Source organism: Brienomyrus brachyistius, chromosome 4 (genome assembly GCF_023856365.1).
Source record: "Brienomyrus brachyistius isolate T26 chromosome 4, BBRACH_0.4, whole genome shotgun sequence".
In the NCBI taxonomy this organism is placed as follows: Eukaryota; Metazoa; Chordata; class Actinopteri; order Osteoglossiformes; family Mormyridae; genus Brienomyrus; species Brienomyrus brachyistius.
This window is the reverse complement of record NC_064536.1, coordinates 28,805-52,335: the sequence shown is the minus strand read 5'-3', so window position 1 is coordinate 52,335 and position 23,531 is coordinate 28,805. Positions and strand designations below refer to the sequence as shown.

General features: G+C 50.9%; 1 protein-coding gene across 1 annotated transcript in view; it reads right to left on the bottom strand.

The window, feature by feature from the left end:
• LOC125740680 (catenin delta-2-like) overlaps positions 1 to 22,332 on the bottom strand; it is a 143,080-nt gene extending 120,748 nt beyond the window's left edge. The window contains exons 1-2 of the mRNA XM_049012159.1: positions 22,215 to 22,332; positions 19,608 to 19,720 (exon numbers count right to left, since the gene is read on the bottom strand). Of these exons, the coding sequence (XP_048868116.1) occupies positions 19,608 to 19,720; positions 22,215 to 22,229 (128 nt within the window). The 5' untranslated portion in view covers positions 22,230 to 22,332. The remainder of the gene's footprint in view (positions 1 to 19,607; positions 19,721 to 22,214) is intronic.
• Positions 22,333 to 23,531: the final 1,199 nt, after the last annotated feature.

Sequence of the window (23,531 nt, the reverse complement as noted above, 5' to 3'; positions counted from 1 at the left end):
CATGGAGTTCAGCGCGACACCATTCCTCCGCGGTGGGACACCACTGGAATGTTTTATGCTGCCGGTGGAGAAATGTCAATGCCGGTGTGCAAACGAGCCACCCATTAAAATAATAACCATAAAAAGCACTTTAATCCCGCCCCGCTCGCCAGCAAGAGCACCTGACACCATTCCGGCAACATTCCCCTCAGGTTTATGAAGTCTCTTAGGCACTGAAATGGGCTTAGAGCAACAAACCAGCCTGTCACGACAGACGGCAAGCCGGATAGGAGACTGTTCTGTTCAATTAAAACCATTTAGAATTAATTAAAGGACAACAACCAGCAGGGAAACGATGTCCCACCCAGGGTGTGCCCAGCTCTACGGGCTTCCTCTGATTGGCTACAGATCACTGAAGCCTGATTGGATAAGCAGTGGGTGGGCGGAAACAGATGACAAGAAAACCACACCCCTTATGAAATGTCTGGTAGCTATCAGTTGGTTGTTTTCTTTTTTTCTTTTTTCTTTCTTTCTTTCTTTTCCTCCCTCCCTTCCATCCATAACACCTTATCCAGTGCAGTGAGCCTGAACCTGTCCCAGGAAACAGAGAGTACAATGCAGGTTGACACCCTGACTAGGATGAAATACACGATATATTTTGTCTTTATTTCATAAAAAAGGAAATGTTTACGCTGCATCTAGCTTTAACTTTGCTAATGTGAATTATGCATCGAGCGCTGATTCTGCAAATGGACCCCACAGAACCCGATGCTGTCCGCCCGCAGGTCAGGCTGCGTCCCGTTTGAGCTGCGGCGCTGATTAATTTCATTATAAAGCAGACCACTGCGCTGAAAGTTAATGTTCTCTCTCTGCATGGGATGTTCCCTTTGTGTGGCGAGCCGCAGGCACACGGTCTAAATGACACGTCACCCGGCCGACGGTGATCACCAGCACGATGCGCGAAGCTGGACACCCCTGGATCATTCACACAAATCTCGGCTTGGAGGTGTTCCATAAATGTGTTACCTCATTAAGAGGCAGACACACGGCCACAAAGGGGAACGGATCTGAACTGCGGCCTGCTCCATCCCAGTGGGACACCTGGGTTACGTCAAACTGTAGCGAAAGACAAGCCTGAAACTCCAAAAGACCCACAAGGCTTCAGATGCATATATTTTAGGCTACAGGTCAGGATCTCATAAATAACTGTGACTCGCAGAAGGATCTTTCAGCGACGGCAAGCGAACACTAGCCCAACGCTAACTTCCACAACTTTTGGTGTCCTTGAGTGATGAGGATGCTCTGGGGACTCCACCAGCCTCGCGGGTGTCAGCTATCCTTCAAGGACATCCACATCCCTACGGGAGATCTCTATGGGTCCCCAAAAGGAGAAAGTGAATGGGTGCTGACGGAGCGCTTTCGAATCCGTACTGCCATCGCGGCAAAAGGAGCTAAAATGATGGTATATGTGCTTTTTTAGGGACTGGAGGACCAAGACTGTGCAGATAAAAACGAAGACAGTTAGGATGCTGACAGATTAGGCGTGGTGGCTGTCATCAGAAGGTCACCAGATCAAATCCTAGGTTTGGCAGAATGATTTCACCACTGGGCCTTTGACCCCAACTGCTCCATAACTTAACTGAGTCAAGGATTCAAGGTCTGCTCTCCCATCATTAAGTCACTACATGGAGAAAAGCATCTACTACGTAAATAAATGCAAATGTAAACTCAGAGGACAGGTGGCTGGAGCTTCTCCTTCAACACTACAAAGAACAAAGCCTCCCCCAGCATTTCAAACCCCCCCCCCCCCCCCGCCGAATCCACGATGACTTACATGTGAATATTTCTTCTATGTGACACACCCAATGTGCCCCCGTCCTGGTTAACCCCCTCCATCTGCAGTCTAAATCACACAACCCTTCCACAATGTGACATCCCAGCACAGGACCCAAAGTGACCCAATGATGCAGTGGGCTCGTGTTTCCCCGTGAGTGATGGCTGTCCCGGGGGGATGGTATCAGCAAGCCCGGCGAAGTCATCGTCACGCTGCAACAGATCCGTCTTTCACGTGACATTATCAAAAGGTTTGTTTTTTACTGCGGCCACTACTTCAGGCTGGAGCGAATGAAAACTCAGTATGGAAACCCTCGCTTCAGAATGGGAATGCTTCCTGGTATTCCCTGAAGCTGTGGGGATATCGGTAAAGCACACGGCGCACAGACCATGAGGGCCCGTTTAGACATTAAGCACACTCAGGCTTGCAGCCCAGCCTGGGCTTCTGGAAAAAAAAAAAAAGTTCCCCAAAAGGTCTGCAATTTCTCCTGTCTGATATCAACAACACACCCCCGGCTGCCCTCGCGACTGGGGGGGTCAGCATGGAGTGTCCAACGAGCACACAGTCAAATTGCCGAAGAGGAGAGTGATGGGGTGGGCGGCTCAATCCAGGCAGTCGATCCAAGTCAAGGACCGTTTGTAAAAGGGTGAACTTCAGAAGCTGATATATCAAGGCGGAAAGCATCAAAGAAGCATCCGCATGGGGCATTCGGATCTCAGAGGCACAACCGCCGCACGGACTCATGCAAGAAGCATCTTACACACAAGTGGGACCTTAAACCATGCATCGCATACTTATATAACCTGACGTCACATGGTGCGGAAAGCAAATCTGTCCTCTCAGATGTGACAAAGTGCGGTTCGGTGGGGGGGAGAAGCACCTCTGTGGAAAGCAGGAGCACAAAGGGAGGAAGGGCCCTTTATTCTCTGTGGATTTCTCTTCAATAGGAGATGGCCAATCCGTTATTTCCTCTGAACTTCCCCCCAGCAGAAGGACAGCGCCGCTGCCACTTTCTCTATGACTGTAAGGTGTAGAGTCCCACAGCGGCACAGAATAAATATAACGGAGTACCTATTACTCACCGGGGCGGCAATAATGACACGGACCGCTTTCGCCAATAAGGGGGCAACAGACACAAAAGAAATTCGACTGGACAATTAAGGTGCTGCATAAGGATCACGGTGGCAGTTTGTGTATCGCGCAGGTCATCCTGAAATAATATGAAATCAGTATTTTCTTTTCAAAGTACCGTCACTTATTACTGTGAACTCTCAATGGCTTTGACCCGGTCCACTTCAGAAAATCGCCGGCAATAGTGCTCAGCCAACCATCGTCCAGCTTCTTATTTGGGATGTGGTAATAGTCCATCCATCCATGCAACTGCTTATCCCGGTCAGGGTCAGGGGAGCTGGGGGGCGGGGGCTGGAGGCTGTCCCAGGCAACACAGCACTGCTGGAGATAGTGTTCACACATAGGAGAAACAATTGCAAACTACAAATTATTTAACTTCTGTATTGCGACTGTATGAAAACCATCGTTATCATCATCATCATCATCATCGTAAAAATGTATCATTTAAAAAGTAGTTGGATATTGTGAAGGGTCGACTTTCAAGACTGTTTTAAAAAATAATACAGAAACCCACAAAACAGAGAGTAGGCAAACAGCGCAGAAATGGAGCAGGAGCCTGAGGAGGGCTCACAGCGTCCCACCTGGCTCACACGACTGCGCTTCAGGGATCATCCAATGACATCGGGCACACCACTGAGTGCGTTAGTCTTCTGCAGATTTCATACATGTTTTAAGTGTCTGAAGTTTGCACAGAGACTCTTCCCTGACCTTGTGTCCCTTCATGAACTGGCACCTTGCCTGGACTCTTCCCCGTCCTTGTGGCCCTTCATGAACTGGCACCTTGCCTGGACTCTTCCCCGTCCTTGTGGCCCTTCATGAACTGGCACCTTGCCTGGACTCTTCCCCGTCCTTGTGGCCCTTCATGAACTGGCACCTTGCCTGGACTCTTCCCCGTCCTTGTGTCCCTTGATGGACTGGCACCATGCCTGGACTCTTCCCCGTCCTTGTGGCCCTTCATGAACTGGCACCTTGCCTGGACTCTTCCCCGTCCTTGTGGCCCTTCATGAACTGGCACCTTGCCTGGACTCTTCCCCGACCTTGTGGCCCTTCATGAACTGGCACCATGTCTGGACTCTTCCCCGTCCTTGTGGCCCTTCATGAACTGGTACCTTGTCCGGACTCTTCACCAACCTTGTGTCCCTTGATGGACCGGCACCATGTCTGGGCTCTTCACTGACCTCGTGCCCCTTAATGGACTGACACCTTGTTTAGGCAGGTCAAAGCAGACTTTAACTGCAATTAATACTCACATATTACACTTTCATCAAAAGTTAACAAGTTGCTAAAAATGGTCTGAGAGAGAAGGGAATTAAAACAGGTACGCAGGTAATGATTTGCGGACATGGACACCTGGGAAGCGACAGTTGGTACAGTACAGACGCTTTTGGCACAGGCAGACTTTATCGCCACTGTTTAAGAATCACACTAGGAGGCAAATTATATCTTTAAGACGACAGGATCGGGCGACATGACTAACTATCACCAGATCTCATCAATAACGTCAGAACTCTCGAAAAACAATGTGCTTCACTTCAAATTCTGATAAATGAGACTGAGGCCATACTACATACACGCCATTAAGATCCTGTCTTAAAACAGGCTTTGTGATACCCTCAGCACAGAGCACACTTCATCATAAGATAAGCGGGTGACCCTTAAACCTTTCAACAACATGCCTTTGCCATAAAGGCAGATAATGAAATAGGATGTACTTCAGACAAACGAGTTATAGTGGAATAAAACATTTAAAAAATATACGTCACTGTATTCAAAATTTTTTATTTGTCGCCTCATGCCTCCAGGGCTGAGGTTCGAATCTCTGCTCGGGGTGTGTGGGGCTTGCACGTTCGTCCAGTGGAGTGTGAGGTTTCCACCTAGTACTTCGATTTCCTCACGCAGGGCAAAGACCTACAGTTAAGCTAAGTGGGCATCTCTTGGGTGTGTGTGCCTCAGGATGGACTGGCATCTTCTGATAGCACCCCAACCTTGTTCCCTGAGACAGACTCCAGATGATCCTCACTACAATGATTTACTAAATACCTGGTACAGGATCAGTATATGGTTCAAAAGCATTCAGAGGAAGTGATGAAAAGAACATTTTAATTAAAGCATTATTACACGATCCATCCATACGACAAACATGCAAAGAGCACAAGGCAGGGGTCACCCCTGCATGCTAGTCCAACAAAGAACACACTCACTATGGGTAATTCAGAGATGTTAAATATTCTTACTGTACGTTCCTGGAGAAACGTGAGGAGAACAAATGAGATGTACACACACAGAGCAGAGACAAGATTCAACCCACCAAACCCTTGAGGTGTGCAACAACACTGCGACTCACCGAGCTACCATAGCAACTGTCTGACATCATAATAGCATGAAACGTTACAGTGACGATATAGAAGCAGCTGAATGATGCACATCAACGGCATTAAGCCGAATAGGTGTCATTATAAAGTCACCTGTAGATGAAGGGGGGGTATCATCACACACCGTCCCGCACGGCGATCAATCACACACGCATGCCGTGAATGTTACAGGTTGCTAGTATACATGACAACAGGCATTGTAGGGAAGTGCGAGTCCTGGGGGATTAGATGGTGATACAATGAAGCCAACATGACAAACCGTACTCCAGAGCAGTGTTTCCCAATCTGGTCCAGACACTCCACATTTTTGCTCCCTCCCAGCTCCCGACAGGAAGCAAAAATGTGTACTGTCTGGAAGGGAGCTGAGAGGGAGCAAAAATGTGGACCGACTGTAGATCCGCCAGGGACAGATTGGCATACGCTCTTCTAGGACAAAAGTAGAAGACTCAGAATCAGCAGGTCAGGACTGTGCCTGCCATCAGAAGGTCACTGGGTCAAATCCCATAATTTGCAGAATGAAGTCATGAGGCCCCTGAAGAAGACCCTTAATACTAATTACTCTGGGGAATGTCTGACCCTGCTTTCTCAATTATGTGTCATTTTGGGGAAAAAGCTTCTGCTAAATAAATGAATGTTAAATTAGCTGCCATCCAAGACATGGACATTATCTCTCACACAAATATATACTTATTAAATCTGTCACACGTTGCTGCATTTGGTGACAGTATTAATTGCAATCAGAAGACCTGGCAGTCTACTTTATCACATTCGGTATCTGCGACGCTCCACGATCCAGAACACAAACTTTATCCCAGATGCTACCTGGTGTCAGAAAGAGGGGGCTGGCGGTGAGCTCTTCAGAGGAAACGTATTGGCCAAATAGAAGCGGCCGGTGGACCACACCACCAGGGAACTCTGAGGAGCCCTCACAGCGCTGAACTAATGGGCAGCTCTTTACCTGAAGAGGATAATCACACGTTTCACCGAGAAACACAGCTGACCATTACCGTTCCCCAGTATAGACCACTCTGGTGAAGGTTTGTTTTTCACTGTTTACCCCCCTCTCCCCTCCATGGCAAATGGACAAATGAGTGTGAAGTAAGACAGGTGAGATCCTTAAGCCTAATTGGTTGCCATCAATACAACTCTCACAGCTATGAGTGCCATGGTGCGGCTCCTGAATCATGGCCAAAAACAGGATTGATGTAATCTGTGTACCCATCAGTCTTCATCAGCATGGCTAATGAAGGATGGCGCCGGAAATGGGACCAAAGCCTTTTCCGTTTTGCATGGGGAAACCTTTCATAAGAGCCAAACATGCCCCACCCATAAATGGTGCATCTGGGGTTTTGCTTCCAACAGGCCACAGTTCATTAGCATTTCATCTGGCTGCGGGCTCTTAAAAATTCCCTATAAGATAAGCGGGGGGACATCAGGTAAGGAGGACGTTCACGCATTCATTCATTCATTGACTCACTCACTCTACCTTTGCCATATTAAGGCAGGCTTCTAGTTTTTCAGACAGCCATCAGAGACCCCCCCTGCCAGAAACAGCCCCCCTTCCCAATAGCCAATACCCTTCCTATATGTCTCCCTTACATCGACAGCCAATCAGCTACCACCTTTAATTCAGTGTCACCTTTTTCTTAAACCAATCCCCTCGCTCATCCTCGTGTCCGCCCCCCGTTTGCCACGCAGCCCTAAGTGAGGCTCACACTTATTCCTCCTGGCTATACTTTTAGCTAAATGAATTCATGATGGTGTATGTACACCCGGAGGAGCCACTGTCCCGCTGAAGCCACTCAACCTGCCGGTCTCCTCACGCCGCAGGAACGGCGTGGCGTGATTTAGACCCTCTAACAGCTCCTGCATACTTAAAGCCTGCATTTTCTGCTCATTAGAGGGCATTTCCAGCCGCAGCTGTCGAAAAGAGTACTCATGCGGTGTATGAAGGATACGCGGTTTCAGGACGAAGGTCAGATTCACACTCACCCTGGCCTGCATTGTTAGCCAGCGTCATTATTAATATATTTCAGCACTTAGCCTGTGACCTGCCCAAAGTGACCTACAATTTCAAACATTTACAAAGCTGGGAATTTCATTAAAACTATTGAGGAGTGTACCATTTCAGGGATCAACATCGGAGCTTCAACGTCGGAGCTTCTCCGTGTCATCACTTTTTCTTGGGAACAATTTTTATTATTCAGAATGAGCAGGTGGAAGATGGATGGATGGATGGATGGATGGATGGAAGATTTTCTTAATCATGAAAATTTGTTACCTATGTGACATACAATGGCTGCCTTCATTATGAATTATAGAGGTCAATAAGAATTAATAAAGCATTACAGCATCTTTTATTGACAATCTTAAGGCCTTATAGCGTTGTTATAATACTTCATAAGTTCCAATGAAGTTCACTTATATAATGCACTACATATACCTTCATAATGCATTATAAGGGTTAAGAATTAAGGATGCTTTGTACTGCATTGTGAAGTACATAGTGCATTATGAGAGTTTCATGAAGCATTCATAATGTATAATAAATACAGACATAATGAGCAAAAATATTTATAACCATGTTTATAATGCTTTATAAATGCATTATAATGTGTTATGAAGGTGTTCATAGATTTATAGACAAGGCACTCATAGAAATTGTTACAGAAATTTCAGTCTTCATATCATATCTTGCTCTCCTTTCAGACAAAAGTAAGAGCGAAAGCTTGGGGTCGGAGTGCACGGTCAGCCATTCATCTGGCTGTCGAGGCTAAAGGCCTGACACAAAGGCTCGGCACTTGAACCGGCGACCCTACTGGATACAGGTACAGACTTCGAAACCTTTCAAGTTCACGGACAAATTTGGATACTAAACGGCATCAGTAAAAAAAGAAGCTGTACAGCTCTCTTGCATGAATGAGTCAAAACAATAAAAAACAACTAAATAGCGTAATGTGAACAGTAACCCGCTTTGCCGCCGCTCAGCACACACAATATACACTTCAGAGAAATGTCATTAGATACATAAAGCCACCTGCTCTCACCGCGTGATAAAAGTCACATGTAAGCCACTTCTGGTAGGTGACACGTTCACAGAGAAGGTGTACTTAGGAAGAATCAGACAAGGTGAATACATGACCTACTGCACACTGTTTGCCACAGTAAGCAATTTTAAATAGTCTGGAGTTCCTGGGTTTGGTCTCATTGTTGCTACAGAAGTCCCATGCGAATCAGGCACCTCTGCGGCCCTCCCCGAGTGGGGTCCTCGCTGACAGCCTGCCATGACTACTTTAGGGTTCAGGTCATATAATAGGTCATAGGGTGTACTGTTAGGGTTTATGGCACAGTGTTAGGATTTAGGGTTAAGGTTAGGGTTTATGATGCAGTGTCAGGGCTTAGGGTGTGGTGTTAGGGTTTATGGCACAGTGTTAGGGTTTATGGGAAGTGTTAGGGTTTATGGCACAGTATTAGAGTTTAAGGCACAGTGTTAGGATTTATGGTACAGGGTTTGGGTTTAGGGTTGTTCTGGTTTCACAGATGAGCTGCTTTGGTTATAAACGACTCTCAGTGTGTGTGTGTGTGTGTGTGTGTGTGTGTGTGTGTGTGTGTGTGTGTGTGTGTGTGTGTGTGTGTGTGTGTGTGTAATAAGATGCTTTTTACTGCTTGGTTACCCCGCTACAGCCTGGCAGAAAGCAGGGGTATACTGGGACCATGTGGAACGCCAAGACGTCAGTCAGCGCCAGTCAGGTCTGACCAATCAGAATGCGTCGTGTGCGGGGGGGCCAGCAGGCAGGTGTCCACAGCACCTGTTCCAGAGCAGGTTTTAATAACAGCCTCCACACCCGCCCCACTGCCTCTCCCTGGATCTTAACTGGGTGAATCCGTTTAGAGTTTATCCAGCAAAACACGCACGTTTCCTCTCTTCTGCCGTTTCGCCGGCTTTCTGAAGGACTGACACTTTCTGTTGAGGCCGACCGCTTGGAGCCAGTGACAGACATCGGTTTCAGCTGGTCGCGTTTATAACTGTTCCAAGCCAGTTAATTCTGCTGGCATGAGCCCTGGACTGGACTTCAGAGCAACACGACAGAACAGCATGTAGAGAGAGAGCCAGGATGACAGAGCGTGTGAGAAATACCAGCCTAATGACAAGACCCTTTTATACAGTATAGTGAAACAAAGCACTAATAGGCCCAAAATCTCTCCAAACTATGACAATATGAGCATAAAGACACTTCCCACTTTCCAGTGAAGCTAACATACATTCATTTAAATTTTTTTCTGGGGGATCCTTAGTATTGTCAGTAAAAGAAGCCCAAAGGAGGTGATAGGGCGGGTTAGAACGCTGCTCCTGTGATCGGAAGGTCGCTGCTTCAAATCCCAGGGCCGGCACACTGCTGTCACCATTGCGCCCCTGAGCAAGGTCCTTAAATCCAGCTACTCCTGGGATTATCTGACTGTTTTCTCTCAAAATTTTGGGTCACTGAATAAGTAAAATGAGATTTGGGAGTTTGTGTCCTGCACTGCGATGGCTGGCACTGGGTTCGTGGAAATGCCGCTGTCACAGCTCAGTGCTTTCTGTGCTTCTCCGGTCAGAACGGGCCGCTCTAATTGGCTGAAGCAGGACCCAGGCGATGTTGTGTCCAGCTGGCTCCGAATCAAACAGGGAATAATGCTGAGAGTCCGTTTCCCTCTATGTGCCATAAATCAAGAGCTGCTACCCAGTTTGCTGTGTCCTTGTTTATCTTTTGTTTTTGCTGTGGTTTTCCCCTAATGAGTCCAACATGATTGGTGCAGCCTGCTGATTTAGCCGGGCCTGGGTACGCGATTGGTGCAGCCCGCTGATTTAGCCGGGCTCGGGTACGTGATTGGTGCAGCCCACTCATTTAGCTGGGCTCGGGTACGTGATTGGTGTAGCCCACTGATTTAATCAGGTTCAGGTAGGCGATTGGTGCAGCCCGCTGATTTAGCCGGGCTTGGGTATGCGATTGGTTCAGCCCGCTGATTTAGCCGGGCTCGGGTAAGCGATTGGTGCAGCCCGCTGATGTAGCCGGGCTCGGGTAAGCGATTGGTGCAGCCCGCTGATGTAGCCGGGCTCGGGTACGGGATTGGTGCAGCCCGCTGATTTAGCCGGGTTCGGGCACGCGATTGGTTCAGCCCGCTGATTTAGCCGGGCTCGGGTACGGGATTGGTGCAGCCCGCTGATTTAGCCGGGCTCGGGTACGGGATTGGTGCAGCCCGCTGATTTAGCCGGGTTCGGGCACGCGATTGGTTCAGCCCGCTGATTTAGCCAGGCTCGGGTACGGGATTGTTGCAGCCCGCTGATGTAGCTGGGCTCGGGTACGGGATTGGTGCAGCCCGCTGATTTAGCCGGGCTCGGGTACGGGATTGGTGCAGCCCGCTGATTTAGCCGGGCTCGGGTATGGGATTGGTGCAGCCCGCTGATTTAGCCGGGCTCGGATACGGGATTGGTGCAGCCCGCTGATTTAGCCGGGCTCGGGTACGGGATTGGTGCAGCCCGCTGATTTAGCCGGGTTCGGGTACGGGATTAGTGCATCCCGCTGATTTAGCCGGGCTCGGGTACGGGATTGGTGCATCCCGCTGATTTAGCCGGGCTCGGGTACGGGATTGGTGCAGCCCGCTGATTTAGCCTGGCTCGGTCACACAGGGCTTTGATTTACCGCAATCAAGTCACATGTGGCTGTGAATCAACTACAAAAGTGCTGTCGGCAAATGCCTGAATTTTTGTTTCCTTCTATGAACACCGTATCCGTTTGATTTATTGGCAGACATGGAAATGTGTCTGCTGGAATTCGTTAAAATGGAAATACAGCGACGGCACACAATGCTTTCGCAGACAGACATGAAAAGCCCGGGCGGACGCTTTGTGTGTCCTGAATGTCGTCTCCCTCGGCAGATATGAGATCCGTGGCAGGAAATCAAGCCTCTGCTCTCCTACCCAAGGTAAGCAGCTCGGTCAGGGGCTTGTGAGGCGGCGGCTGGGACACTGCAGGCCACTTTAATCAAACCGCGGCACTGAAGTGAGACCGGAGCGAAGCACCTGCTGTAGTGTGACCCGACCCCATCAGCCGGGGGCGTGGCACTGCCATCTAGCTGCCAAACACGACACAGCGCCCCCCTATATACACTGCCCCTCCTCCTGTACATCTGCACATTTTACTTATTTTAGCCAAAGCGACATACTTTTTTTGTGAAAGCAGGGACAGACGTTCCCTAGAGCAACTGGGGGTTAAGGGTCTCGCTTAGGAGACCAACGGTGACATCACTCTGCCAACTCTGGGGTTTGAACCGACGACCTTTTGATTACAGGCACAACATCCTAACCCGCTGAGCCACACAGCGCCCCCCCAGATAGGGGGATCATCATCGGGGGCCGCTGTACTCCTTCGGAGCAGCTCCTCATCTTCAGCCCGACGACGGAAACCTAATCCATCACACGTGACCATGTCGTCTGAAGTACCGCCGGCGACGCAGCTACCGTGTCACACAGAAGGACGTCGCGAACACAGCCTCATCTGCATGCTGATTGGCCAAACATGCTTTTCGCGGCTGTGAAATCGTGATACAGGGCTGGTCGCCATGGCTCCTGAATCTCATTCTGGACTTTGACCTTCTCTGTGTAATAATGCAGTCCCCCCCCCATAGACCGCACCAAACGCATCTCCCTCCATCCATCAGCACAATTAAAGCATCATGTGGGAAGCCTGAGCGTTACGAGAATCATTTCTGAGGTAATCAAGCCTCAGGTCCGCGGGAGGACGAAGGTGACCTTGTGGTGAGTAAGGGGTTAAATCGGGGGTGGCCTAAAACAGTAGAGGAACAAAAAGACGCCTTTGTGCCCCCAGCCCTACCAAAATGGGCTCCGGGACCCCCACGGAAGAGCCCAATGCCCTTAACATCCTTCATGCTAATTCAAACAGAGGAAAATCACATAGCACATCCGCCGCGGCTTCAAACCCAACGCACTGTTGTCCGTAAGAAAAAAGGAGAAGAGCAGATTGATATTATGGGGCACAGACTGTCCCAGGCAGCTCTTTGATGTAAAGCCTAAAGTCTTTTTAGAGTCTCTGGCCTTACATCACGCACTCTGCTGTGCGTCTAATTGAAAAAGACTGCCTGTGTGTGTTTGCGTGTCCGCTAGCGAGGTGCTGGCTTGAAGAGCGAGGGACAACCGGAGCGGCCATTCCTCATCACAGCACAAAACCCACAAACTCATTACCGTGTCCCACGCGATGGCGTTTAAGGAAATGACCTCACTGTTCCTAAAAGGCACCTTCAAACGTCCTTGCATTCTTTTCGCATCCTTTTAACTCCAGGTGACAGGACAGTCCAAACAGGACGATTCCGAGATGCAAAAAAAACAACGGATCATAAACATCTTATTTTATCCACTTAACGTAAAGTTACGGGTGCTGATGAAGGAGATCACAGTCAATGACAGGCAGCTTTACAGTTAAACTTTAGCAAGAAATCAGGTATTTGTGCCGATCCAGTAATGGGGGATTCGGCCTCTTGTGTCCGCCGTGTCAATTAGCTTCTTGTTTTTTTTTTGTTTAAAGAAAGATTACTTCATTCTTTTAAAATCTTTCAATTTTTAGCTCATTTTAGCATTTTGCCGATTTTGACATCCTAAGGAAAGTGGCATCAAATTACCAGTTTACGTGGTACCCTTCCCTGCTGTCATTACTCGTGCATTCATTTGTAAAACTGTACCTGCATTCTGTCATGGCAACCGAATACACACTCTTACGGTAATATTACACGTTTCACATTCCCTGTGGCAGGCGATTTCGTGTAGTGTTTGACTTGAACTTTACGTGACATCGAAATTAGCTTTTTAAAATGCATCCCGTGGAAGATGCCCGTGAACAAGAGTCTTAAGTGCCTCTTGAATGATTTCCCCACTGAATAACATAATAATTTATTTACAGTTTCAATGGCTGCATAAATATATCTGTAAGGCAAGCAGCATGCGGTAAGTACAGATTTGGTCATCAGAAAGACGCTGAGCAGATGCGTTTGCCAGGACAGTAGTGCGTCTTCTGCAGCGCTGGCAGCCGATCTATCTGAAGGCTTTTCTCCGCCGCTCCCTCGGTGGACTCCCCCCATCCCCCCCGTCTGCCGCGGCCAATCAGTGGTGACCCCGCTACCCTCTCGGCCCAGCCTGACCCTCGCCATGGTGACCGCCCAGCACCCGTGGACCCGGGGCTTGCCGTCTAGACCAGCTCAGTCCAAGCGCGATGTCTAACAAAGAAGTGACCATCACATCACCGAAAATGAACAAGGTCAGAGATCGAGCTGAGCACGCGGGACAAGTTCAGGACCAAGTCAAGCCGAAACATCTACATCTCAGAAAGGACCACCCATCCATATCAGTAACTAAGAACATAAAGCTTTGTTTTTTTAAGCTATTATAATTAAATGCAGGCCTCATAGTATTTTGCCATAAAGGCAAAATATAGTCTCAGATCAGTGAATGTGAATAACAGCCCGAAAGACCTTGCAGATGACAGTCACCTGATAGTAAGCCAAACGCCATGGAAACCTTCTACAGGGTTTCCTAAAGCCACACAAAGGGCTTCGAGTTAGAGCAGCACACAAGTGTGAGCCCAACGCCCCTACAGCTTTGAAGTCGCATCCACCGGGCAGCCGGAATACCATACGCGTAAGGATATATCGAGATTATCTATTTGTCTGAGCGCTGCCATAGAAACAAGAATCAAAGATCAAACAGACCAGGAAGAAAAAAAACTGAAGGTCTAAGAGCATCAACCATCTGCTCAGGTGCTCAGCCACAGCCACCCTGTCGACAGGAGATGCATTTTCATCAGGGGACAGCGAACTCAGCACCTCCATTTCCCCCCCTCCCCCAAAAGCACTTTCCATACAGCGATCGGCACAGGAGCCACGGAAGTATAGAGGCAGAGACGGGCTGGTCAGCATCTCTCTGCAGCTCTTACTGTTCCTGTACATCTCTGCAGGAATACCAGCCACATAGTCCCTGGGGGGTCAGCTGACCAAAGGCCAATCAGAACACTGGATTATGTACTTCCTGTCTCTAACTGCGTGGCTGCCGGAGGTGTAAAGTAATCAAGTACAAATAGTAGGTCCCAGAGGTGTGAGGCGACAGTGCTAACCACTGCACCACTGTGCCGCCCCACATTAGTGAAATAATTACTTTGAACTCTGATACTTTCTGCGTGACTCTTATTACTCCCCCAATTACAGATATACTGTATACTATTGCATGCAGCACAACTAAATAGGGCTGCACAATTCTGGATAAAATATGAATCATCATTTTTTTCCAGAGTAGAGACTGCAATTTCCTCCAACAATTATTCAGCAACATTTTTCTTTCTTTATTGTTCTTATTATTTTGCATTACTTACTGTCTATATGACGATGGAACAAACAATATGTAGAAGTGCACGATATCGGATAACACAGCGAAACTGCTGCGCGATACTTAAACTTCATCGGTCAGAAGCAGCGGAGCTACGCTGATATAATGGCGATTGCACTGAGCGATCGGCCTTTCTCCGTAGAGGAGGACGAGGGACTCTGTCAGCTCATTCTCCACTTCTGAGAGCTCTCAAAGCACCCGCCCGCGAAATGTTTATAATTCATTATGAAATCTGGCCCTTAGATCGATCTGTTATTTTCCAGAGAATAAAAAGTCATTTTGCTAATCTGCGCCTGCAAACCCAGCATGTTTCACCGCCTCTTCTGAATATAAGTATCCTCTGGAGTTTTCCTATTCATAATACACTGTGATTTTCAAAACTACATTCAAATCAGTGTCTTGGGTGAAATTTAAAATAACTTTCAAAGATCAATAGATCATAGTACTTTTTACGCAAGTATTTTTAGAACCAGGTATTAAAAAAAAATTAAGAGTAGTATTTTACTGGATAACATTTACTTTAGTAAAAGTGCTACTGAGTGCTACTTTAGTAAAAGTGCTACCATAATTAGTAACTTTTTAGGGTGGTATCTGTATTTGTACCTAAGTATTTTCCACCACTGGTGGTTGCATGCAGTGCTACACAAAGACTTGGCTGGGCCAATGGAAAATTCTACCAAATACCGCCATGCTTGTTGCTTCTGCCCCCCCTCTGCACCCCCACATGGTAAGCTACTCCCCCCCCCCCTCCCCCCCGAGATGGTTGAAAATCTAAATCAAAATAGCTAGTGAGTAGAGTCAGAGGAACGTAGTTAGTTTGTTAGCATTGAATGCTGATTCAGCATCTCCTAAGTAAGGAGCAGGATTATTTAATATTCAGTGCAGTGACTATTTGTGGCCAGCAGGGGCTCCCAAACCTCAGGGCCCCACACAAATGTGCCTTCTTTGTTGCTACAGCCCCCAGCTCATGGTGACCCTCAGCTGGAAAAGCAGTCATGGAAAATGGATGAGCGGATCGTCCTGGTGTTCTTCAGCTTTACAGGTGTTTCGGCGGTTCCCCTAGCACACTAGTGACGTGAACTAACACACGCAAAGAACATCATCTAGAAATATAAAACGTGCATTTTACTGACATGAAGCACCGACATGCTGCATGGGCACCTGCCACCTAAAAAAACAAAATCATTCACGCTGAAGAGGACAGAATTTCAAACGACGATCAATCAGCCCACATCCTCCAGTCACCTGTGATCCCCCGCCCGGGTTGGGGGGCGCGGCACCACATTTCGGCGGTCTGGCGTGCTGGGGGAGTCATAGCTCAGCGCGGCACTCCATCTCGGAGGACTGACAGGTGCGAGGCAGGTATGAAATGTCAATGGCAAACAAATAAGAAGCTACTCTGGTAAAAATAACCGGTGGCTCATTTTGACTCCTCTTCAGTCAGGAGCGATGAGCGTCAGATTCTGACACAGTAAAAACTACAGACGACGACGTTTGTAATTAGCAGGATCGCGTGCTCAGAATGGCCCGAACGGACACATCGTGACAAGATGGAAGGGGTCCCTACAGCAGAGGCTGCTATAAGACACACTGTGTTGATTTCTGAGTACAAAGGGGACATGCGTCTCTCCGAGATCACGCTGAGGTCAGCTGGCACTGGCGGGGGGTTGGCTACAGCCACCCCACCCAACCTACAAAGGTCTCCTCTGACTTCCAGGCATGCTCAGATACGGGGTGGGCGGGGGGGGGGGGGGGGGGGGGGAGGAGGTGCAAGGCAGGGCCGCTCCCATTCGGTGGATGGTGAGACAGGACCCGGAATTTGACGAGAACGTGGCACGGATCCTGGAAAGGGAACTGTGGGGGGCAAACTGGCTATGGTTAACACACCACCGTCCCGTTAGAGATTCAGATGGTGGGGATTCGCACACAAAGCACAGATAAAATATGACTAACTCCTGGGGAAGCATTCTGGCCACGTTCCAGTTAAGTCACATTTCAGCCTGAATCGAACATCTTCGGGCAACATGGCAAACAGATTAACGGTGGTAATTAGAAATATAGACTAGAAGCTTAAAAAGGGGGGCGTGAGCACCCCCTAGAGGGCACCGCCATTAATTCTGTGTTAAGTGTAAAACACTGCGGCCTGGTTACCTGTCAGCCCTCCCTCCCATTTAGTGACACGGCCGTTTCCAGAACAATCTCCATATTACTGAGCTGAGGGAAATTATAAATGAATAACAGGCGTGTGAATTTTTAATCGTTCCGGCCAACACAAATTAAGTTTTGTTATGAATTATGAATCATTTTATTAAGCATTTGCTATAAAAAAATTGAGTGGAACGGGGAGAGGTGCAGCGGCGTTCCCCAAACCCCCGTGCAATATCTCGGGTCGCAGCGTCCCTCCATCACGCTGACAGAGCAGAGGGTTAATGAGGACCGCAGCCCAGGTCCTGAGAGGTGCCAAAGCCACAGGTCCGCACCCCCCCAGTCAAGCACACTGCTGCCATCTGAAGGCTTTTAAGGCGCCTCCATGCGGAAGGAGACAGTAAATGCCTTTTTTGTTCCTCTTTCCTCGTGGAAAATCCCTATTTCCGGCTGAAAACTAGCTTTGCTCACAGCCTTGCTGACAGACGGGCCCAGAGGGATCTGGAAGTTCCAGGAATATCAGCTCTGCTGTCCCCACTCCCCTCTCAGATCAACAAAGGGGAATCCCTCATGCACTTAGTATGCAAAATCTAAAAAGCCATGCTAATAGTTTCCTTACTATTGACTTATAAGTCACTTCCAGAGTTTAAGTCACACACAGGAGCCAGTGAGAGCTGGCGGAGCAGGGCGGGGCGTGGCGTGAGAGCGGCCACTGGCAGTGCGGGGCGGGGCGCGGTGTGAGAGCGGCCACTGGTGGTGCAGGGGGGGGGCGCGGTGTCAGAGCAGCCGCTGGCAGTGCAGGGCGGGGCGCAGTGTGAGAGCGGCCGTTGGCAGTGCGGGGCGGGGCGCAGTGTGAGAGCTGCCACTGGTGGGGCAGGGCGGGGCGCGGTGTGAGAGCGGCCACTGGTGGGGCAGGGCGGGGCGCGGTGTGAGAGCGGCCACTGGTGGGGCAGGGCGGGGCGCGGTGTGAGAGCGGCCACTGGTAGGGCAGGGCGGGGCGCGGTGTGAGAGCGGCCACTGGTGGGGCAGGGCGGGGCGCGGTGTGAGAGCGGCCACTGGCAGTGCGGGGCGGGGCGCGGTGTGAGAGTATGGCGGGGCAGTGCGGGGTGGGGCGCAATGTGAGAGTATGGCGGGGCAGGGCGGGGCGTGGCGTGAGAGCGGCCACTGGTGGGGCAGGGCGGGGCGCGGTGTGAGAGCGGCCACTGGCAGTGCGGGGCGGGGCGCGGTGTGAGAGTATGGCGGGGCGGGGCGTGGCGTGAGAGCGGCCACTGGTGGGGCAGGGCGGGGTGCGGTGTGAGAGCGGCCGCTGGCAGTGCGGGGCGGGGCGCGGTGTGAGAGCGGCCACTAGTGGGGCGGGGCGGGGTGCGGCGTGAGAGCGGCCGCTGGCAGTGCGGGGCGGGGCGCGGTGTGAGAGTATGGCGGGGCGGGGCGGGGCGTGAGAGCGGCCGCTGGCAGTGCGGGGCGGGGCGCGGTGTGAGAGCGGCCACTAGTGGGGCAGGGCGGGGTGCGGCGTGAGAGCGGCCACTGGCAGTGCGGGGCGGGGCGCGGTGTGAGAGTATGGCGGGGCGGGGCGTGGCGTGAGAGCGGCCACTGGTGGGGCAGGGCGGGGCGCGGTGTGAGAGCGGCCACTGGCAGTGCGGGGCGGGGCGCGGTGTGAGAGTATGGCGGGGCGGGGCGGGGCGTGAGAGCGGCCGCTGGCAGTGCGGGGCGGGGCGCGGTGTGAGAGCGGCCACTAGTGGGGCAGGGCGGGGTGCGGCGTGAGAGCGGCCACTGGCAGTGCGGGGCGGGGCGCGGTGTGAGAGTATGGCGGGGCGGGGCGTGGCGTGAGAGCGGCCACTGGTGGGGCAGGGCGGGGCGCGGTGTGAGAGCGGCCACTGGCAGTGCGGGGCGGGGCGCGGTGTGAGAGTATGGCGGGGCGGGGCGTGGCGTGAGAGCGGCCACTGGTGGGGCAGGGCGGGGTGCGGCGTGAGAGCGGCCACTGGCAGTGCGGGGCGGGGCGCGGTGTGAGAGCAGCCACTAGTGGGGCAGGGCGGGGTGCGGCGTGAGAGCGGCCACTGGCAGTGCGGGGCGGGGCGCGGTGTGAGAGCGGCCACTAGTGGGGCAGGGTGGGGTGCGGCATGAGAGCGGCCGCTGGCAGTGCGGGGCGGGGAGCGGTGTGAGAGCGGCCACTGGCGGGGCGCGGCGTGAGAGCGGGTGCTCTGTGTCACCCCTGTCGTCACCGCCCCACCTTCCCAAAGCTGCCACAGTCTTGGTGCTGATCTGCTGTCTGTTCGTACAGTAGCCCCCCCACTCTCTGTGCTCTGACCACCGGGGGGACGCTGCAGGTGTGGCGCATCTAGGCGCCTAATCCCCCACCAACCCCCCCGACCCGGCTCTCTCGGGACCACTGACAACCTGCTCTTTGTGTCTGGAAAACCACCTTGGGTCACCCCAGCTCCCCCGGGGGTCTTCCCATAGACCTAGTTGCCGGGCAACAGCCACCCACCAAAACACCCTCCCACTGTGCACGGGCACCCCACCACGCCCTCAGAAGAGACGCTCCATCCCAGTGCACATGTATATGTGAGCACATACACATCTTCACATGCACACAAAAACATGCACATGTGTACACACACACACACACACACACACGCACACAAACATGCACACACACACACAAACACGCACACGCACACACACACACACACACACACACACACACACGTGCTGTACCCACCTAATACTGCTCATGCTGCCAGTCTCAGATCCCAGCTTGCATCGCTCCAACTGGCTGGCCACAATCTGCCGCTCCGCCTCCAGCTCCCTCGTCAGGCGCTCAAACTGCAGCTCCTGCATGCAAAGTACAGCACAGGCGCCGGGTCAGCGCGTCAGGGATATTCAGAGGCACAGTCATCGGGTCAGTGCATCGGGGAAACTCAGCGACACGGACATCTGGTCAGGGATACTCAGCAGCACAGGCACCAGGACAGAGATACTCAGCAGCACAGGCACCAGGTCAGGGATACTCATCGACACAGACATCTGGTCAAGGATACTCAGCGGTACAGGCACTGGGTCAGGGATACTCAGTGACACAGGCACCAGGTCAGGAATACTCAGCAACACAGGCACCGGATCACTGCGTCAGGGAATACTCAGTGGCACAGGTACTGCGTCAGGGAATACTCAGTGGCACAGGTACTGGGTCAGGGATACTCAGAGACACAGACATATGGTCAGGGATACTCAGCGGTACAGGCACCAGATCAGGGATACTCAGTGACACAGGCACCAGGTCAGGAATACTCAGCAACACAGGCACCGGATCACTGCGTCAGGGAATACTCAGTGGCACAGGTACTGGGTCAGGGATACTCAGCGACACAGACATATGGTCAGGGATACTCAGCGGTACAGGCACCAGATCAGGGATACTCAGTGACACAGGCACCAGGTCAGGAATACTCAGCAACACAGGCACCGGATCACTGCGTCAGGGAATACTCAGTGGCACAGGTACTGGGTCAGGGATACTCAGCGGTACAGGCACTGGGTCAGGGATACTCAGAGACACGGACATCTGGTCAGGGATACTGAGCGGTATAGGTGCCAGTAGCACAGGTGCTGGATCAGCGCTTCAGGAATACTCAGCGGCACAAGCACCAGGTCAGAGTGTGGGAGATACTCAGCGGCACAGGTACCGGGTCAGCACATCGGAGATACTCAGCAGCACAGGCATCAGGGATTCTCAGCATCACAGGCACCATATCAGCACATCGGAGATACTCAGCAGCACAGGAGTCCAGGATACTCAGTAGTACAATTACAGCAACAGTCAGGGGAAAATCTCCACAAGGTCAGGACCTCTGGGTGTGTATTGAGGTGGGAGGGGTTCTCACCTTACTGAAGTGAGGGTTCTCACTTCAGCCCTGCTTCACCGTGATGCCAGCTCCACAGAGGAGCGTGCCTTGAAGTCTGTAGGATCCCTTCACAGCCCACAGTTTTCAGAATTAACTTTTATCAATGTACCCATCTTCTAACCGCTTATCCCGGTCTGGGTCTGGGGGAGTTACCGCAGCCTATAACTTCACCCAGAGAGTTTTTAACATTATCTTGGGTGACAAAAAGAGTCACCAAAGACCAGATAAGTCAATTACAAATGTTTTCACACCGGCTGTACCCCCGGGAAAGTCATTACAACACTGAATCATTTTTTATTGAGTCATTTACCTGTATAACACAAGCTAAGTGAGATCATGACGTTCCACCCTTTTTATTTCACTTTTTATTAAAATGTATATTTATATAATAACTTTCCTTTAGCAGATGTTTGAGTCCTGTTTCAGTACTGCATGGTCAACCTCCCATACTTAGTATGGACATTCATGTGTGTCACATTTAGTTATTTTGTAAAGCTGTTAAATTGATTATCTTCGGCACCAACAGCCGACAGGTGTCATTCCGAGACTCTTGGAGGCGAGAATCGCCAGACATTTACTATGAAATTAACATGGACATTGCATGAGATTCTACTGACCCGAAGAGCAGCAATCAGTCAGCTTCACGTAGACACAAGGTCAGGGGGGTAATGGGGGCCGAAACTCGAAACTCGCCTGCCCACCTCCATATTGCCAGCAATGTCCCCAGCCTGGACCACAGAGTCACTGGACGACAACACAGACAGATTAAGTTCAACTTGGGGAATGAAGAATCCGCACGGGTCGCCTCTAGGTCCCGTTTGCCTGCCCCCAGGCAGAAGAATGGCTGGTACCTTTCTGACCACATTAGAAAATACAGGCGCCGGCAATCCCACCACCCCCCCACCCCCGGCAATGGAAACAGCACTTTCTACTCTGCTGGGAAGAGCAGAACTGAAATGGAAGGTGGCTGCCAGACTGAACACACTGACGACCCGCCGCTGCACGTCTCTTCAGAATTATCCAGAGAAAACTGGCCGACGCCTCAACACCGAGACGTAACTCACACCACTGCGCAGGGAGAGCCAGTTCACAGGCGACGGCCACAGCCACAAAGTTCACGCTGAGCTGTGAAGCTTCCAGAGGGCGGCCAGCTCAGAGCCGTGGAAACCAGAGACGCCTTTCCACAGTGCCGTGTGGTACAAACACCTGTTCCCCTGCCCCCGATCCCCGTCAGATACCTGCGCATGGACCCCGATCCCCGTCAGATACCTGCGCATGGACCCCGATCCCCATCGGTTACCTGCGCATGGACCCGGATCCCCATCGGTTACCTGCGCATGGACCCCGATCCCCATCGGTTACCTGCGCATGGACCCCGATCCCCATCGGTTACCTGCGCATGGACCCCGATCCCCATCGGTTACCTGCGCATGGACCATGCTCCGGGTGGCCCGGCCTCTGGAGCTCCAGCATGCTTCCCTTCGGCGTTCTCCGCAGTAATGATTCTCGGAGCGGCTAGAGGAACCGCAAGCCTGACTAGTGGCTGCCTCGCAGCGCTGAAGAATAGGAGTTCAGCCAGGCACAAAGGTCTCCATAGCAACGGAGAATTCAACCCCCCCTCGCCATTATTTATGCAACATTTCATCACAAAAGGACCCTCCCACCTCCCCGTCCGCCAAATTCCGCCGCTCCCCAATCGCCCCTCTGTCTGCCTCTTTTTTCGGCCCCCTTATTCCTAAAGCCATCTGCGCTTCCCACAAAAAAAGGCAAGATGGGGGGGGGTGACTGGAGGGAAGGGGGGGGTGGGAGGCTCATTGAAAAGCGGCAACAGTGGCTGGGAATCGCAAGAGTTCTGGGGCAGTGGTGAATATGTGTGCTTCCACTGACGGCATCCCTCCACGTGGTGTACAGGAGCATGGTGACAGTGAGAGAAACACACACACACACACACACACACACACACACACACACACACACACACACACACACACACACACACACTAACATGCAGGTAGACAAACAGATAGAGAGACAGACAGAAACAGAAAGACAGAAAGACAGAGGTATACAGGTAGAACTATTAGACATACAGACAGGCAGGCAGACAGAAATGTTAGACAGACATAGACTTTATTAATCCTGAAAACTGCAGGTTTATAACAGCACAGAGAGTCAATAAAAAGACTACAATGAAGAGTGACAGGTAAAGCCAGTATCCAAACAGAGTCGAAATGCTGTACATCAGGGACTATGTTTTTTTTTTTAAACAAGATGCATCGGCTGTAAGACGTTACTTTCCTAACAAGCAATTGTAAGTATTATACATTTTATTCAGCATAATATTTAGCACAGCCTCTCCAAGGAGCATGCAGTACCTCCTAGACACATGATTTACCATTAATGATATTTTAGCAATTAATATTTTCAGATAGCATCAGGTATAAATATGCACGCTGTTGCCAGCAAGCCTGGTTACTGAGTTAGCAGTAAGGAATGCAAGCCTTTTTTTGTTGGCATAGTAATACAGGTCTGAAATGCAGCCATGAACATCACCATCAACCACCCAGATTCCCGAAGCAATACACTAAGTAAGGAAATTAAGTAAGAGAGGAGAATACAAGATGTTCTGCAGGCCAACGTGATGCATGTTCCTGTGGTCACCTTAAAACTGCTACGTATTCTTACTATACATCATATGTATCCATTTTTCATAAATACTTAACCAAGGCAGAGTCACTATG